The 20,166-nt window shown below is 41.0% G+C and overlaps 2 protein-coding genes across 2 annotated transcripts; one reads left to right on the top strand and one right to left on the bottom strand.

The window, feature by feature from the left end:
• Positions 1-763: 763 nt before the first annotated feature.
• On the bottom strand, positions 764-9,829 carry grk1a (G protein-coupled receptor kinase 1 a). Its single transcript, XM_078257186.1, has 7 exons — positions 9,128-9,829; positions 7,963-8,090; positions 6,995-7,152; positions 6,261-6,344; positions 3,615-3,739; positions 2,172-2,373; positions 764-1,056 (listed from the first exon to the last, which is right to left on the bottom strand). Exons 1-7 carry the CDS (start codon positions 9,827-9,829, stop codon positions 764-766), a joined length of 1,692 nt encoding a protein of 563 aa, XP_078113312.1.
• A 2,186-nt stretch (positions 9,830-12,015) lies between these two features.
• LOC144522251 (potassium-transporting ATPase subunit beta-like) lies at positions 12,016-15,795 on the top strand. The gene is made up of 7 exons (XM_078257198.1): positions 12,016-12,127; positions 13,259-13,387; positions 13,486-13,599; positions 13,689-13,894; positions 14,014-14,076; positions 14,540-14,632; positions 15,508-15,795. Exons 1-7 carry the CDS (start codon positions 12,016-12,018, stop codon positions 15,664-15,666), a joined length of 876 nt encoding a protein of 291 aa, XP_078113324.1. The 3' UTR covers positions 15,667-15,795.
• Positions 15,796-20,166: the final 4,371 nt, after the last annotated feature.

Below are 20,166 nucleotides of genomic sequence, written 5' to 3' on the forward strand. Positions count from 1 at the left end.
GTTTTAATGTCGATAGGCTGTAGTCTCGCGTTGCCAGACCTATCTCCACAGCGAACAGGCTGTAATCGGACTGGTCATGATGCTGCAGCGTTGATGGTAATGTTGTTTTACAGCGCCCTCCATCGGCCAAATCCTGGGGGGAAAAAAGCCTTGAACCCAGCTAATCCTATTATTTTGTACAAAAAAAATGTTGTTCTGAATTATTTTGCTTTCTTGTCAGTGACTCTTTAACATGTTGCTCCCTATAGAAGCTTGGCTGCATGCAATGTGTCCGTCACACACAAAACATGCATATTTTAAATATTTATTTAATTTGATAACACATCTCTGCAGCAATGGATACAAGTAAATTGACATGTCTAAAGCTGCAAAAAGACATGCTTTTTTAACTTGCAGTTCAGTCACACACACACACACACACACACACACACACACACACACACACACACACACACATATATAATGATCATTCCTACCTCAGAAAATCCGACAATGTTAGAAACAGACAATTACATAATAAGTTGAAAGTGTGCAGCAATAAAGAAAAAAAAGTCAGTCTACCTAAACACAACATGATTTTACAGAAAATGGTTAAAAGTAAAAACTAAAAAAATGGCCAAAAAAGTGCAGGTAATACTGTAAGTATCTAATTATCTATTAGAAACTAAAATTAGAGACCTGCATTCACCTCCAAACTCAGCCTCATCACTAAAATGTATTGAAGTCTTAAGTAAGAAATGAACTGTTCATTCACCGTAGCCTCTTACGACACTGAGCATGTGGAAGACTTGTGTGGCTGCTCCAGGATGGATTCACGCCGCAGGTCGTTGGGCAAAGCGCCGTCAGCTCCCCAGACTGTGAGCTCGCTGTAGATCCCCATCTCGATCATCTCATCCTGCCAGGGGATGGAGATGTTCCCCGAGGCAAACTCATCAAAAAAAGCATTGTCTTTGTCTTCAAGCTGCACGCCTTTAACCGTGGAGAAGGCCCCGACATCGTCAATGTTCTTGGCATAAACTGTCTTTGAGTCCGGCACGAAAGGAGGTCTGAGGATCCCTGAGGAAACACAAGTGTTTACAGTAGGCTAATGGACATTTGGCTTGATGTCTGTGAAGGTCCTCAGTCATCCAGGTCACAGTTATCCAAGGAAGGGTTCAACTCAAAGGCAACTGGACTCCGTTAAAGGTGCTTCGAAGACTTGTTTTGATCAGTTTGATTGACAGTAGGAATCCTGGCAATGTCTCAACTATCCCCACAACTAAAATGTTGCTAAGTCCTGATTGGTACACAGAAATATGTGACATCACATTTTCTCAGCTGGGTGAAGTTCTGCATTTTGGTAAAAAGCATGTCTTGTCAGTAAAACGTACTTAAAGTATCAAAAGTAAAAGAACTCATTGTGCAGTTAAATGTTCCCTCAGTGTCAGCGTTTTATATTATATATGTTTTTGGATTAATATCACTGCTGCATTCTTAATGTGCAGGTTGCATTTCTAATGCTGTAGATGTTTGAGGTTGCGCAAATTTGAACTCCTTTATATACTGTTGGGTAGTTTAATCTGCAGCAATGCATCATATTTTATAAGATCATCATATGTCTGTAGCATCGCTGTCCTGTGAGAACCACGTAGCTCTGAAAAAGTCAACCTTTCATGAGTTTTCAGCTTTGTGACGCTGCATTTTCCAGCTGATCCGAGAGGGTGTTTTAATAATTTTCTCAACCCATAAAGGAACACTTAATCCTTCAGTTAATAAGAAACATTCAACACCAAATCTGCAGATACATGGTTTTCACTGGACAGGAGGGGGATGCAAAAACTTTCATCTGAAAAGTAACTTAAGCTATCAAATAAAGGTAGTGCAGTAAAAAGTACAATATTGAGAATATATTAAACCATATGTATATATATATATATATATATATATAATATAGAAATATAGTGAATATATAATATAGAAGTATAAAGTTGCATAAAATGGAAATACTAAAGTAAAGTAAAAGTACCTCAAATGTACTGTAGCAGTGCAAAATAATGGAATAATATCAAAAACAAGTAAATAATTTAAACTGTGAAGACTACAGGAGCAGGTGTGTGCATTAGTGCAACTCAATGCAAACCGACAAACCAGTGACTGGTAATGATTGGGAACTTTAAAGATATGAAAGAGACCTGCATTGAGTTTCCTCCAGTTGATCTCGCTGAAGAAGGCGTGCGCCCTGATCTCGTCACACGATTCCTTCTTGAAGCCGAGCCTCTTGTCGACCTCTTTGAACAGCAAACCCTCACAGATGGACCGGGCGTTCTCACTGAACTTCTCTGGATATGTTACTGGATCATTCAGAATGCGCTTCTTCAACACCTTATTCTCCACCTGGAAACAACACAAAGTACGGGAGAGAAAGATTTGTGCCAGAAAGGAAAGCTTTAAAGAGAATAACCATCAGGCATTTACCTGCACATGTCTTATTTATCATTTACCTGCAGGTAAATTCAGGGTATTCATTCACATCATCCAAATATCATCAGAAAAATGTAAATCCCCTATAAAGTAAATATTACAACATTGCAACATTAATGCACATAAATGCTTAATGTGTAAATATGTAATAAAATCCATCAGGTCTCTTTAAAGTTACATGCAGGGGTGGAAAGTAACTAAGTACAATTTTGAGATACTTGTTCTTCAAATATTATACCTTTTACTCCACTACAACTATTTGCAGATTTTGCAAACAAAATATATGACCAATTTATAAAATATGATCCAGTGCTATAAATGAAATTATCCAACAGTATACAAAGTAGTTAGTTAGTAGTGCCCACAAGTACTTTTTTTTACTGAAGTAAAATCTTGAATGTAGGACTTTTACTTGTAACAAAGTACTCTTACGGAGTGATGTTACTACTTTATTTAAGTAAGAAATATGAGTACTTCTTCCTCCACTGGTTAAAGGTGCTCTCAGCGATGCTGGGTGACGTTACTTCTTGTTGACGTCACTTCTTGTTGACGTTCAAAGTATTTTCAAACAAAAAGAGACTAGCTCACCCCTCCCTCCTCCTCATCCCATCCCCTCCCCCTCCCTTCCGTGCTTCCGCGCACTAACCCCCCCAACCCACAACCCCAAATCCTTCTTGTCGGTTATTGGCTGGAACACTGTTTGTTATGTTTCGTGGTGCAGGTTGGCGCAATTTGTTTTTGTTGGCGTTAGTGGAGCCTGGGCTGTCTACAGAGACTGCATTTTTTTTATAGTGTGTTCAGGGTACAGGTAGCTAGCAAATAGTGAGGAGATGTTTGCTGTATTTGACAAAAATGTTGTAGCCTAAAAAACGCGTGACATCGCTTAGGGCACCTTTAAATGAGGGCTTCATATTTCAGAGTAGAATCTGCAACAGGGCAAAGTGGAGCCATCAAATCTTAAAAAGACTGTTACTGTATTATCACAAAGTAAAGTAAAAGCTTTGCACATTACCACAGAAAGATGTAAGAGCTAAGAAGACGAGGCAGAGAGCCAAACAAACTAACAAAATATCTTTAGCGCACACAGTAAATACATAAAAACAGCTCCAAAAGGGGATTGAGAATGGGAAAAACAGGTCATACAATATATTTACCTTCTCTCCTCGGGTCCTGAAGGGTCCCTTGGCAGCCATGAACTCATACAGAGTGACCCCTAGAGAGAAGTAATCTACGGAGTAGTCATACTCTTCTCCTTTCAGCAGCTCTGGAGCCATGAAACCTGAGGTGAGAGAAAAAGAGGTCACAACCTTTTAGTTTCAGTACATTAGGATGAGGCGAGAAGGATCAATTTATATTTCAATATGCTTTTTTGAAAAAAACTTAAATAAGTAAACCTGCACAAATACTGTATCTCTTAAAACTAAAATCCTAAGATCAAAGAGTCAAGTTATCAGATTTCACTTCATAAACAATACAGCTGCTACTAAAACCTACGTTAATCCAAGCACAGTACCTGCTACTTGTGTTTTTTTTACTTTTGCAAGTTAGTACTTATACTGCATGTCAAAGGAAAATGTTGTACTTGTTCTTAGTTCTATATATTTATTCACAGGTGCAGTGACTGGTTACAGATTTACAGATTTTTACAAATTATAAACTATATACAGTGGGGCAAAAAAGTATTTAGTCAGCCACCAATTGTGCAAGTTCTCCCACTTAAAAAGATGAGAGAGGCCTGTAATTGTCATCATAGGTACACTTCAACTATGAGAGACAAAATGCGAAAAAAAAATCCAGAAAATCACATTGTAGGATTTTAAATGAATTTATTTGCAAATTCCTCGGGAAAATAAGTATTTGGTCACCTACAAACAAGCAAGATTTCTGGCTCTCACAGACCTGTAACTTCTTCTTTAAGAGGCTCCTCTGTCCTCCACTCGTTACCTGTATTAATGGCACCTGTTTGAACTTGTTATCAGTATAAAAGACACCTGTCCACAACCTCAAACAGTCACACTCCAAACTCCACTATGGCCAAGACCAAAGAGCTGTCAAAGGACACCAGAAACAAAATTGTAGACCTGCACCAGGCTGGGAAGACTGAATATGCAATAGGTAAGCAGCTTGGTGTGAAGAAATCAACTGTGGTAGAAATTATAAGAAAATGGAAGACATACAAGATCACTAATAATCTCCCTCGATCTGGGGCTCCACGCAAGATCTCACCCCGTGGGGTCAAAATGATCACAAGAACGGTGAGCAAAAATCCCAGAACTACACGGGGGGACCTAGTGAATGACCTGCAGAGAGCTGGGACCAAAGTAACAAAGGCTACCATCAGTAACACACTACGCCGCCAGGGACGCAAATCCTGCAGTGCCAGACGTGTCCCCCTGCTTAAGCCAATACATGTCCAGGCCCGTCTGGAGTTTGCTAGAGAGCATTTGGATGATCCAGAAAAGGATTGGGAGAATGTCATATGGTCAGATGAAACCAAAATAGAACTTTTTGGTAAAAACTCAACTTGTCGTGTTTGGAGGGGAAAGAATGCTGAGTTGCATCCAAAGAACACCATACCTACTGTGAAGCATGGGGGTGGAAACATCATGCTTTGGGGCTGTTTTTCTGCAAAGGGACCAGGACGACTGATCCGTGTAAAGGAAAGAATGAATGGGGCCATGTATTGTGAGATTTTGAGTGAAAACCTCCTTCCATCAGCAAGGGCATTGAAGATGAAACATGGCTGGGTCTTTCAGCATGACAATGATCCCAAACACACCGCCTGGGCAACGAAGGAGTGGCTTCGTAAGAAGCATTTCAAGGTCCTGGAACTGGCCTAGCCAGTCTCCAGATCTTAACCCCGTAGAAAATCTTTGGAGGGAGTTGAAAGTCCGTGTTGCCCAGCGACAGCCCCAAAACATCACTGCTCTAGAGGAGATCTGCATGGAGGAATGGGCCAAAATACCAGCAACAGTGTGTGAAAACCTTGTGAAGACTTACAGAAAACGTTTGACCTCTGTCATTGCCAACAAAGGGTATATAACAAAGTATTGAGATGAACTTTTGTTATTGACCAAATACTTATTTTCCACCATAATTTGTAAATAAATTCATTAAACATCCTACAATGTGATTTTCTGGATTTCTTTTCCTCATTTTGTCTCTCATAGTTGAAGTGTACCTATGATGAAAATTACAGGCCTCTCTCATCTTTTTAAGTGGGAGAACTTGCACAATTGGTGGCTGACTAAATACTTTTTTGCCCCACTGTATGAGATTACTAAACTATCTAATGTACATAATACTACTAGTAATACTAATATAGAAATACTGTCTAAATTCCTCCAAGCAGAACATTGTCCAACTGAGAAACCTTTGACAAGCCACCACCAAACTTTGTACAATATTTTGAGTTTTTAAAAAAAAAATCACATTATATTATTATATTATATTCATTCATTTAACTTTTTATTTTTATGTTATTTTGTAAATGTTATCTCCCTCAATTATGTTCTAACTTGTTTCACAGATCTGTTATTTCAAAATATTTTCATTCATTTTGTAAAAAATTAAGAAAATAGATTAAACTTGTGGCTGTTCGTGTCATTCAGGTAACACTGGTCGGGTAATGGCAGCTGTACAGTAAAGGTAAATGTCATATAAAATAATTACAGAGAGAGAAAGATAAACACTGTAGAGCTGTGAGCTTTGCACGTGTGGCTCTCCTTTCCAATATCCTGCTGTATGAGAAGCTACAACCAAGTAAAAGTCAGTTTGGTGTGTATTTATTTCGACTGTACCTGGAGTCCCGGCGTAACCCTTGATTTTGAACTGATCATCAGCCAGCTCCACAGCCAGACCAAGGTCAGAGATACGGACGTTACCTGTGTGAACAAACACACACCTGGGTAATGTCAAGAGCTGTGCACGTCACAGATACCAATGTTGACCTGCAGTACTACGTCTCTGACTCGTTAACCTGTAGTGGCATGATAACTGAAAGACGTCCTTGTGTTAGACGTAAGACTCAGTGTGTACTGTGTGTGTGTGTGTGTGTGTGTGTGTGTGTGTGTATGTGTGTGTTTTGGAGAATGGGACAAATTGTTAAAGTCAAGATGAGGGGCTTTAATTATGATTACAGTGAAAGCACAAATTAGTATATATGTTGTAGTGTTTACAAGTGGTTGTGGGTTTAATTGTTTTTAAAGGAATAGTTAGTAGACATTTTGGGGAATGCTTTTATTCGTTTTCTTGCCGAGAGTTAGATGAGAAGAAAGATAACACTCTTCTCGTATAACTCTCGGCAAGAAAACGAATAAGCAAATTTCCTAAAATCTCAAACAATTGTTTTAATTAAATATTCTAGTGGGCCAAAAAATCAGACGGTACCCCATAACTCTCTGTTGAACCAATATGGTGTCTTAAATGCATAAATTAGCCTACCAACAGCACAACAACTAAAGCTTAAGTCTTCTGTATGCATTTCAGGACCAAACAGAAGAGACTACATCTTTCTTTTTGGTACATGTCAGACCTTGATTATCCAACAGCACGTTCTCTGGTTTGAGGTCTCTGTAGATGATCCTCTTCTGGTGGAGGTGCTCCAGGCCCTGGATGATCTGAGCAGCGTAGTAGCAGGCCCGCGGCTCGTCCAACCCCGGGTTGTTCTCATCCACATTATAAATGTGATACCTAGCACAAGAGAGAGGGTCATTCTAATATATATATATATATATATATATACATATACATAGCATTCATGACATTTAAAACAATCTGTAAAAAAGAGATTGTGGAGAAACACTAGGTAACTGGCACTGTGAATCATTGACACCATTTGCTACACTACATGGCATCAAACTAAAGCCATATAAATATCAGATTTAAATTTCAATGCATAATCCCTTTTAAAGTTGCAGTTGGTAACTGTTTAGCTGTAAAATGAGAAAGCAGGCTCGGCTGGTCGGTGGTGCTTGGTTTTGACTTTTTTTTTCAACATGTTAGCCGGATCACAAACTTTCTCATTTAACAATGCACTACAATATTTTATTTAAGGTAAACATTTAAGGTGAGAAATAGGCATTGCATTAACAGAATCTTGATTTATATTTGTTCAGCGTTGCCTAGTTTGACTGTTTGATTGCAGTTCACGAGCAGTGATTGACACTATGTTAGAGTCTCCTCGGCTCTGATTGGTTGGTTTCCTCGGGCGCGGTAGAAACTTGCAAATGCCATTAGGAGCACCAGGATCAAGGAGCATGATTTTTTCCTTAGATTATCTGTCTCATGTAGTACTGTCAGGATATAATGACAGTTTCAGCAAATATGATAAAAAAAACTATTTTTATAAAAGTTACCAGCCAAACCTTTAAAACATGATTTCTTAATATTGGGTTGCAAAGTGTCTCAATTAGCTCCCGTTGGAAGAGCGTCAAAGTAGGGACTGAAATATTGAGATGTTGTGGTCAGAATGTCCGTGAGTGAGAGTGAATGAGATCTAACCTCAGGTCTCCTCCGTTCATGAGGGTCATGATCAGACACAACTCTGTTTTTGACTGGAAGGCGTACGCCAACGAGACGATGAACCTGCTGTGAACTCGAGCCTGGATCTTCTTCTCCACCATCGCCCCCTACAGGACAGGAAGGAACAGCAGATATAAACTGTTGTTCATAGCACTCTACTCTGGGTATCTTTATTGGACACAGTATGGACACAGGAACAGTCTTGTCTGCACATAATGTATCTGTAGTAGCTAGAGAGAAAAGAAGAAACAAGCAAGACTAAGTGGTTCAGCTTGCTTCAACATGTGCAGTTCTACATGGCAGTACGTTTTCCTAGTAACTCTTTTCATTTCCTTGCTATTAAAGAGTCTCAGGACACCAATGTCAGGTGAGGCAAATGATGTGGTGTAGTTTCAGCGCTCTGTCATGAGAAGGTGCCATATGATAGTGGGTGAGTGAGTATTTGCTGCACGACAGCATTGCAACATCCAGCCAAAGAAGTAATTTCCCTAAAATATAATTAAATATTGCATTTGAATGCAGCAGTTTAGTCAAGTTTCATCATAATTTACACAAAATATATTTTTTAAAACATGTATATATTAAAAACATGTTGCTATTGCACCTAAATAACCGAGCTATTTAGCATTACTTTGACCATATTGTATTGACGACGTTGAGCACCGTGGTCAGCGTAAATAAAATACTGTATAGAGAGTTACATTTGAAACATTTCGTTTAATCTGTCAAGGAATTGTAAACTAATAATGACATGTAATGTGATGTAATGAAAACTGGATAATTTTAGCAAATTTTGAGCTGAATTTATAGCCACCTTTCTGTTTTTTGGGGGATTGAGCATTAGGGAATCCACTCCAGAGCTGCCCCATTTATAAACATGGCAGGATTGTTTCTTCATAAGGAGATCAACATGCTCTAATGCTGAGGGCACTCATCATGTAAGCCAAAGGTGCCTCTCGTCATCTGCAAGGCTCCGTCTAGTAACTGAGTGTTGTTTAGAGTCACTGTACATAAAACGCTGGAGAACAACAAACTAGACCACAACTCGTGTTTTCACAAGTGACAGCCCTGAGTATTAGTCTTGTGCAGCTACATCTACAGGATTTCCACTCTTTCTCTGATGAGAAATGACTTGTCTTCTTACCTCATAGCCTTTTCTCTTCTTCAGCCTCTTCTTGTTGAGCTTTTTGCAGGCGTACAGTTTCCCCGTGGCTTTCATCTGACAGGCAGACACTTCCCCAAAACCCCCTTTCCCCAATATGCGAAAATCCAAGAACCAATCCTCTCCCATGGGCTGCATCTCCAACCACTTCCACTGCAGAAACCTTTTCAGATACATACCATCCAGGAACAAAGTGTAGGGCACTTCCTTGAGAAAGTCCATCATGCTGTGCATGGTCTCACTGAGAAGATCATCCCCGGCTTCATGGTGTTTCTCTTTGACCTTTGTGATGCCGTTTTCTGGCAGGAAGGGGCAGAAATACTTGGCACCAGGCTCCATGTACTGGGACAAAATCTTGCTCGCTTTCTTGACTCGATCTTCATCCTCAGCCATGTTGTATTCCTCAATATCTTTCCACAAGCAGCAGGGGCCTTTATAGTCTTTGTTGGAGTCTAGGAAGTCCTGGAAGAGACGTTTGCCGATGGGCTGCTCCACACAGACAGCCTGGAAGCCCAAATCTAAAGTCTCCCGTAGGCCTTCACACACCGTGATGTGAGGCAGCTTCAGGCGGGAGTGGTACTTCTTGTCTCTGTTGGATGCAGAGTTGGCAGCGCCATCAAAGCTCCCGCAGGCCGAGATGTAGGCAGAGTTGGCCACCACTGTTGCCAGGCAACCAAAATCCATGGTGACCCAGTCGAAAAGTGAGGAGGAGGTCCAGAGAAATGTGTGAGATGCAGCAAACAGCTACAGAGAAAATGAGTTACAAGGAAACAGAAGTGAAGGTGAAAGTTTGGAAATGAGTGCAGAAACGACCAGACAGCAAAAAGAAGTGAAAAGTGGCAGAGAAGCAGATGATATGTGACTAATTTCCAGATAGGAATGAGATGTGGATTTCCTCTTCAGAAGCAGAGAATACCGTACATCTGACCTTCTGCGGACAGCCACAGAGTGCTCAGTGTTTCCCTCAATCATTAAAACTGAGAGTCCCTTTCACACACATGCAGATCTACCTGACTCATCACCTTTCCCCAAAGGGATTTATCCACCCTGTAACACTGTAATGCTTTATCCTGTGCTAACCCATGTGCACGTTGTATAAGAAGAGAAAGGAACAAAGAGTGAAGGCAAATACTAAGGATACAAGATGGAGGAGAAGAAGAAAAGCAAGAGAGAGAGAAAGAGGAGGGATGAATGTGGTATGCATCTGCTAAGACCGAGAGAGTGATAAGGAGAGAAATAAGAGAAAAGGGTTCACAATAGTTAACATCATGCAGAGTGCTGCTTTTATACTCCTTTGGTCTTCTTACTTTGCCTTTTTTTTTAAACCTTATCTCTATCTATAACCATACAACAGAAATAAACACCTATTCAGTCTCAAAACCTGCAGTGATTCCTCTGATAATACTCTTTAGTGTTTAGCCATATACCTGCAAAACTAAAGATATTCCCATCAGCCTCAGCTGTACTTTGTGTTAAGTGCTAATTAGTAAATGTTGGCATGATAACACACCAAAGTAAGATGGTGAACACGCGATGTTTAGCAGGCATATTGTCTACCTTGTTCACTATCTTAGTTTAGCAAGTTTAGCGTGTTAACATTTGCTAATTAGCAGTAAACACAAAACTTCAACTGAGGCTGATTTACAGGTATTTTGTCATAAACCAAATTAGGGATTGGAATATTGGCCTGATGATGACACCAAATATTCATTTCACCCCCCAAAACAAATCATGCTTTGGGGGTCATGAATGTTAGTATAAAGTTTCATAGCATTCCATTGTTGAGATATTTCAGTCTGGACCACAGTGGTGGACCAAACCGCTGACAGACATTGCCATCCCTAGAAATATCAGATTTAGATTTATTGTCCCAGAGGGAGATTTGTTTTCACAGCCAATACAACACAGAAATGTATTGATATAGACAGTACACAAATTCTTTATATATGCATTCGTCCATCCCAGCTCGCAACAATGTCAACGAGGCAGATTGTTCAGGGCTTCAATTGCACAAGGGACCAAACTCATGCTGAAAGGAGCTCTTCTCCATTTTAGAGTCTTGTTTATGACGCTACGTATAGAAAAACATGAATTGGTTCAGGCTTCTTACATTTGAAGATTTGCTGCTTTTATACAATGTAATCACTGTGAATTGAATATATATTTTTGATTTTGACTCTTGGTCGGACAAAACACTTGTGATTGGCAATTTTCACAATTTTTGTATTGTATTGTATTGTATGTATTGCATTTTGTATTGTTGATCTAATTTTTGATAACATTGTTACAGTATATATTCCCTTTTCCTAAAGTAGTTAGGAAAAGTACAATGTTTCTTCCTAGGCTCTTTTGCAGGAAGAATCAAACAGACGCAGGCTTTGGTTTATGTTTCAGTGTGCCAATAATTGAAATCTGAGCAAATCATATGCAGTCGGTCACCTTGACAGTTGTCATTAGCTGCCTGGCTGTTCAAGGTGATCCTCAGGTTTCTCCGAGGAGTGAAGGACGTCGTGGCTTAAGAAGGAAGTTCACCTGTTTCTACGTTGGCCCACCTCAGTCTCCCTACCAGCATGCCCACCTTATCTCGGCCTTATAAATAGGGAATAAGAGATAACACATACATCACACTGGAGCCACATCCGGGGAGTGAGTTTTAGCTTAAATTACTGTAAAAGAGAATGAGACAGGGACCAACAAGACATTAGCACAAACCTGAAAGTGCCTTTGGGGAGGGACTGGAAGGAGAGAAGAGAAACACATATTACTGTTGGAATCTGAAAGCGAAGGAGGGAAGAAGAGAAGAAAAAGGTAGAGTTGAGTGAAGGAAAGAAAAGGTCGGCTTTGGGTCCTGGTCACCACAGAGCTTCATCATGGCCGCCTTGAAGGAGAAGAGGACTTGTGGGCAACGATGTGAAGACTTTGGCCGTTTTGTCTGGAACTCCGACGATGGGACGTTAATGGGGAGAACACCAGAGAAATGGGGTAGTTATAACTTCATTAACCTCTGTTGTACAACATTAAATAAACATTGATAATATATAATGGATGACAAAAACATTATTGATAACAGCACAGTAGCTCTGTATTAAATACAAGACAGGGTGTATCATTTATGAGGCTATAGTTTGTAGCACTATTATCCTGAGTCACTGCTGGTGAGGGTCGACTTGTCTGTTTATACATTATTTTGCACTGCTGGTGAGCAGTGCTCCCAAACATTTAGTCACCTATGTCACCAGCAATGACTGAGAAAATACTTTATTAGTACTTTTTTTGCCTCACAACATTTTAAACACAAGGACTTCCAAGTAAAATCTAATTAGAATCTAAGACATAAAATAGGGCAGCAGCTAAAATATAGGGTTAAAATATAATAAAAAATATATAATGCTGTGTTAAAATGTGTTTACATTATTTTGTCCATCTAGATAGAACTGAAACAAACGGGAACAAATATCAATGTTTTTCCAATATTTAAACTGAATGAATATTTGCTCAAATGAAAGTTAAAGTACAGATTTAGATTTTTCCAAATCCAATTTCTAAAGCAATACTCAGATGCCCCTCATGTCTTATGAGCATGTAAGCATTGTGTTGTAAATGATGCACCACATACATGCACCTCGGTGTATGTGTATGTGCTGCAGTAAAACACAAACACACATCATGCACTTGTGCGTACCATTCTGTGTGACTTTTTCTGTCCTTTAAATATCTGCCCAGTGAGGTGTTTGTTTGCAGCATGTGGACAAAGACAGATAAGGCTGCCGTTATAAGCTTTTATTTTTTTGCCAGCGTTCCTCCCCCATCTTTGATCTTACAATCAGATTAAATTGAGCTCATATCACCTTGACCTCTGTGAAAGTAGACATACACTTTTGTAACCACATTTAAAACCCTCTTGTTTCATGAGTGTTTTCACATTTGATCTAGTGTTTACTGTAAATACAGTACAGGAGGGATCTTGTTTTACTGTACATACTGAACAACTAGCAGAAAAAGCTTTAAAATGAGAAACTTTACAACATCAGAGGGGCACACAAAAGAGAGGCCGCCATAAACATGTAAACATGACTGTGTGTTAATGTTAATAATGCCCTCTCTCCTTAACAGTGTACATAAGTCTGTATTATGTGGCCTTCTACGTGGTGATGACGTCCCTCTTTTGTCTGGCCATCTGGACGCTAATGTACACCTTGGATCCGTACACCCCGGACTACCAAGACCGGCTAAAATCTCCGGGTAACACAACAACAACAACAACAACAACAAGGAGTTAAGACAATGACAATCTAAATTAAGCCTTACTTAACCAGTTCTCTGTTTGCTTCTCTGCTCAGGGGTGATGGTGTGGCCTGACACTTATGGGGAGGAAACTGTTGAAATCTTCTACAACACATCTAATAAGGCCAGCGGGATGAAGATGGCCAACATCCTTAATGAGTTCCTGAAGCGTTAGTATTTACTCATTTGACCCTGTTGGACCTTAATATTTAACACAAACCATTACATCTAAATATTTCTTTCTGCCTCTCTTCGTCAGCCTACAATGACACCCAGCAGCTTGAATCTAACAACTATAACTGCACAAAGGGAAAGTACTTCATCCAGAACACCTTCTCTGCCCCTCACCACACCAAGTGGTCGTGCCCTTTCACGAAAAGCATGCTGGGAGCCTGCTCAGGATTTGAGGACCCAACCTTTGGCTACACCTGCAGCAGGCCTTGTGTCATCATTAAGATGAACAGGGTATGTTTAATTCATAAAACTCCTGCTAAACACTTTTGGATAACTTGGATCTTACAGTACATAACAAATCTAATTAAATAACCCTAAGTTAATGTTAATGTTCTGTTTTGTCTCTGCAGATCATCAACTTTTTGCCTACTAATCACACTGATCTTCCCGCATATGTCAACTGCACTGTACTGGTGAGCAACAACTGTCTGCATAAACTTATTTTAACAGCATACAATAACGAAAATGAATCAGAAGTTTTACAAAATTATTTTCAGGGTTACTCCATTGATTTAGTATAGCACTTTCATAAAGTTGGAGGGCTTCCTGGCAGACAGTTAAAGAAAGAATAATCATATTGATTCAGCAGAGGCCGAGAAATGCTGACTTTTAGTCCCAGTATTGGGCCAAGCTTCAAAAACACTAGATCCTACATTTCCTATAATGCAATTCTTTTCATTAGACCCAGCTACTTGCCTGGTATAAACCTACCTTTAAAACTCAACAACCCCAATTTGTAACAGACTTTCTGCTACATTTGTAGTCTCCATAGGCTCCTTGTGAGTAATACTGGTGACACATAAACTGATCTTCTTGAGTAAAATTGGTAGTGCCCCATTAAATAAGCTGAAATTGTGTGTGTGTGTGTGTGTTTAGGATGGACAAGAAAATGTGGCCAAAATCGAATATTTCCCTGACAGGGGAATTATGGATCCCTCTTACTTCCCTTACTACGGAAAACTGGCACAGGTGAGCGAGAATCAAGATCTGTTTAAGTTGTTGAAACTGTTCTCTATCAAAAGTAAAGCTTGATCATCAACCGGGCAATGGCCCCACACTCTTTGTGTGTCACTTGGTTTGTGGTAATAAATAAAGTGCATTTACAACTCTCTTAATAAAAACTTTTTAACTGAATTATCACAAACAGGTAGTCAATAAAGGTCATTTTCACCACATGTAAAATTCAAGACACTTTTGATTCACTACCAGTTTACCTAGCAGATGTTAATTCGTTCAAGTTGAAAATCATTGTGTCACTCCAAAATCCTCAAGTTATTAATATTTCATTCAAGACTTAAAACAACAGTTTGACATTTTTAAAAAAATAAGCTTTACAGTTTCTTGCAGAGAGTTAGATGAAACGATTGATAAGTAGCAGGTGGTTAGCTTAGCTTAGCACAGAGACTGGAAACAGGGAAACAGCTAGCCTGGCTCTGTCCAAAGGTCAAGGTCGGAATGACAATTTGCAATGACTTCCTGCAGTATCCACGGGTTGCTTGGCAACCTCGTTGTGATGACAAGACCTGGCACACCACAAACTAGCTTTTGTACATATTAAACAAGATATAATGTGAGACTTAAGGGGTTGGTAGGTGAATTTTGCTACCTTTGCACAGAGCCAGGCTCTCCGTTTCCCTGTTTGCAGTCTTTATGCTAAGTTAAGCTAACCGACTGCTAGCGGTAGCTTGTGGCATCAATCTTGTCATCTGACTCTCAGCAAGAAAATAAATAAGCGTATTTCCCAAACTGTCAAACTATTTTTCTAAGTTTTATTAACATGTCCTAAAGACAAAAAAAGCAAACACCAGTAACCAACGGTCTGCATTCTTCCTCCTTTTCTTCAGCCTACTTATGTCAACCCGTTGGTGGCCGTTCGGTTCAGCCTGGTCGGAGAGAAGAAAGCCAAGATCCAGTGCAGAGTGGTCTCCTACAAGATCAGCTACGAAAACTTCCATGACCCCTACGAGGGAAAAGTCATCTTCTCCCTCAAAGCAGTGAAATGAGAAGCAGAAGAGAAGATATACCCAGTAATCATGCAACACCTAACATGTCAGTATCAAAGATAGAGCAGGTGTCTACAGATCAATAGTGACTACTATTTAACAACCTTTAAACCACTTGTATTCAACAGTATAGGCCCACTTGTAAATGTGTCTGTAGTGGGTCTGTGTACATTGTTTGTTTTTCTTTTGAACCAATGAAAGAATAAACGGAAATACCCTGTATATTTTTTCTTGTCTAAATCAAAAAACGAAAAAATAACACAATTTTGTTTTCGATAGACAGATAGATAGATACGAGTTGGAAAAAACTAAATTGGCCCGTTATTTAAGTCTAGTTTTTTTATTTCAGACAACAAAACTTTTTTTGGTTTAAAATGAAAAAATGTATTTCCGATTATTCTTAATTGGTTCAAAAGAAAAAACTATCAAAACTAACACTGACCATGGTGCTTTTATAAACATGATATGTCATGCTTTGCTGAGTGATTCATGACCTTCTTTGTATGATTTTTAGATTTTACCACGACATAAAAAATAAAATCTTTAAATCTACGTAGGCCTATCGACCGTCAAACTGTTGCGTGCCCACAGCATGTCGGCTGCCTCAGCACAACAAAAATTGTTACACAGCATCAACTCAGACCACTCATTCAACCATTTTCCTGCATGTTTAAACAATAGGCTGTCACCAATTCCTACTAAAGTCTAACTTTTTAAGGAAAAAAAAAAAAGGTCTGTAAAATCTGCATACTTCTTCACACAGCTATGAAACTTCACGTACAAGGTGAGGAAGAGAGTGGTCATAAAGGAAATGTATTAAATGACTCCTAGGTCATCTGTTCTTGGTGAAAGTGGTGCTGTTACAAACATCCCTTTCCTACAACCATCCCCGGTCTCCCCTACAGTGCAATGTAAACTGTATGTGATTTCACTGTGGTTGATTTAAGAAAAGCAGATTGTAGTTGCACTGTAGCTTTTTAGATATGTTTTCCTTATATTATTATTATGTTTAAGAGATATTTTTGCTCTGGCAGAGATATAAATATAAGTTGCATAAAATGAAATTAAAGTAAAGTACAAGTAACTCAAATTTGTACATTACTTTAGTAAATGTACTGTTTAGTTTACATCACCAAAACCAAAACTATCAGTTATAAAGTTGTTGCAAAATCCATATTCCTCAAAACATCTATTCAAGTACAGTCCGTAGAGTATTTGTAACTGGTTACCGTCTGCCACCGCTAATAGGATGATGGTGAAGACGTTTCTCACAAATCTGCTGACTGCAGAATTTGTGGGTTATCAGCTTACTTACACACACACACACACACACACACACACACACACACACACAGCGTTTCACTATCTTTGTGGGGACCAGTCATTGACATAATGCATTCCCTAGCCCCTTACCCTAATCTTAACCATCACAACTAAATGCCTAACCTTAACCCTTACCCTCACCCTAACCATAACCTAATTCTAGCCCTAATCCTACAACCAAGTCTTAACCCTCAAACAGCCCTTTAAAGTTGTGGGGTCCAGCATTTTGGCCCCACAAAGCTGTCCGGACCCCACAAGTATACTGTATTCCCGGTTTTTGGACCCCACGAATATAGTCAAACAAGAACACAGACACACACACACACACACACACACACACACACACACACAAAGGCCAGAGAGATACGTCTCTCTTTAACATATTTAACGAGGGTTGCATAAAACATTGCTTACCAAAATTTGCTCAAACTTTATTATTTAAAATTGTTTTTATTTTATTGGTTATTTGATAGGGACCATGCATATTTATGAACATTGTTGTATAAAAACACCATGTAAATATGCCAGAATTAGTAAAAAATAACTACTTTTCATCTGCAGTCCCTAGGCAGGTCACATATAACTAACAGAGACAGCCTCTTCATGCAGGCCATTTAAGGCTGCATGAACAAAACAGGTGGTTAGGGTTAGGGCTAAGAGTCCTGTTGTCATTTAGGTCTGATAATGCCTCTCTGAATGTACACTGGTCTGTCCTACAGTCGTACATTAGTGTTACTGTATGTGGAAATATATTTTTTTTATAGCTTTGGTGTCTCCCCTTAAAAGGTACACTGTGTAGGAATTTCTCCCATCTAGCGCCTCACTTTTTTTTTTCGTGTTGAAACTACGGTAGCTGTTGTCTTGATGTACCAAGAAGCTATGACAACATATCTTCCATCCATCCATCCATCTTCGTCCGCTTATCCGGTGTCAGGTCACGGGGGGAGCAGCTCCAGCACACACACGCTTCCCTTTCCTGAGCCACATTAACAAATGTTAATGCTGGACGTGTCTGGAACACCTCCCTAGGGAGGCGCCCAGGGGGCATCCTTACCAGATGCCCGAACCACCTCAACTGGCTCCTTTCAACGTGAAGGAGCAGCGGCTCTACTCCGAGCTCCTCACGGATGACTGAGCTTCTCACCCTATCTCTAAGGGAGATGCCAGCCACTCTCCTGAGGAAACCCTTTTCAGCCGCTTGTACCCTGGATCTCGTTCTTTCAGTCATGACCCAGCCTTCATGACCATAGGTGAGGGTAGGAACGAAAACTGACCAGTAGATCGAGAGCTTTGCCTTCTGGCTCAGCTCTCTTTTTGTCACAACGGTGCGATAAATTGAATGTAATACCGGCCCGGCTGCGGCGATTCTCCGACCAATCTCCCGCTCCATTGTCCCCTCACTCGCGAACAAGACCCCAAGGTATTTAAACTCCTTCACTTGGGGTAAGGACTCATTCCCTACCTGGAGTAGGCACTCCATCGGTTTCCTGCTGAGAACCATGGCCTCAGATTTAGAGGTGCTGATTCTCATCCCAGCTGCTTCACACTCGGCTGCGAACCGATCCAGTGAGTGTTGAAGGTCACAGGCCGATGATGCCATCAGGACCACATCATCTGCAAAGAGCAGCAATGAGATCCCCAGCCCACCGAACTGCAACCCCTCCCCACCCCGACTACGCCTTGATATCCTGTCCATAAATATTACAAACAGGATTGGTGACAACCCTCACCTGAAACGAGTCCGACTTACTGCCGAGAACCCGGACACAGCGCTTACTTTGGTCGTACAGAGATTGGATGGCCCTGAGAAGGGACCCCCTCACCCCGTACTCCCGTAGCACCTTCCACAGTATCTCCCGGGGGACCCGGTCATACACCTTCTCCAAATCCACGAAACACACGTAGAGCGGATGGGCATACTCCCAGGCTCCCTCCAGGATCCTTGCGAGAGTGAAGATCTGGTCCATTGTTCCACGACCAGGACGGAATCCGCATTGTTCCTCTTCAATCTGAGGTTCGACTATCGGCCAAACCCTCCTTTCCAGCACCTTGGAGTAGATTTTACCAGGGAGGCTGAGAAGTGCGATACCCCTGTAATTGGCACACACCCTCTGGTCCCCCTTTTTGAAAAGGGGAACCACCACCCCGGTCTGCCACTCCTTTGGCACCGTCCCAGACTTCCACGCAATGTTGATCTCATCAATCCCAGGGGCTTTGCCACTGTGGAGTTGTTTGACTACATCAGTGACTTCCGCCTGGGAAATTGACAACAATCCCCCATCATCCTCCAGCTCTGCCTCTAACATAGAGGGCGTATTAGTCGGAATCAGGAGTTCCTCAAAGTGCTCCTTCCACCGCCCTATTACGTCCTCAGTTGAGGTCAACAGTGTCCCATCCTTACTGTACACAGCTTGGATGGTTCCCCGTTTCCCCCTCCTGAGGTGGCGAACGGTTTTCCAGAAGCACCTTGGTGCCGACCGAAAGTCCTTCTCCATGTCTTCTCCAAACTTCTCCCACACCCGCTGCTTTCCCGGAAAGGAAAGACTCCTCCTTCAGTCGGACGGCTTCCCTGACCACCGGTGTTCACCACAGTGTTCGTGGGTTACTGCCCCTTGAGGCACCTAAGACCCTAAGACCACAGCTCTTCGCCGCAGCTTCAGCAATGGAAACTTTGAACATTGTCCACTCGGGTTCAATGCCCCCAGCCTCCGCAGGGATGCACGAAAAGCTACGCCGGAGGTGTGAGTTGAAAGTCTGTCGGACAGGGGCCTCCTCCAGACGTTCCCAATTTACCCGCACTACCCATTTGGGCTTACCAGGTCTGTCCAGAGTCTTCCCCCACCCCCTAACCCAACTCACCACCAGATGGTGATCGGTTGACAGCTCTGCCCCTCTCTTCACCCGAGTGTCCAAAACATACGACCTCAGATCAGATGAAACGATTATAAAATCGATCATTGACCTTTGGCCTAGGGTGCTCTGGTACCAAGTACACTTATGAGCATCCCTATGTTCGAACATGGTGTTCGTTATAGACAATCCATGACTAGCACAGAAGTCCAACAACAAACAACCACTCGGGTTTAGATCAGGGAGGCCGTTCCTCCCAATCTGGCTCGAGACGGGGGCACCGGGCTTCCTCCGGGCAGGGTCACTCTCTCTCTTCCTCGGTCACTC

Source organism: Sander vitreus, chromosome 1 (genome assembly GCF_031162955.1).
Source record: "Sander vitreus isolate 19-12246 chromosome 1, sanVit1, whole genome shotgun sequence".
In the NCBI taxonomy this organism is placed as follows: domain Eukaryota; kingdom Metazoa; phylum Chordata; class Actinopteri; order Perciformes; family Percidae; genus Sander; species Sander vitreus.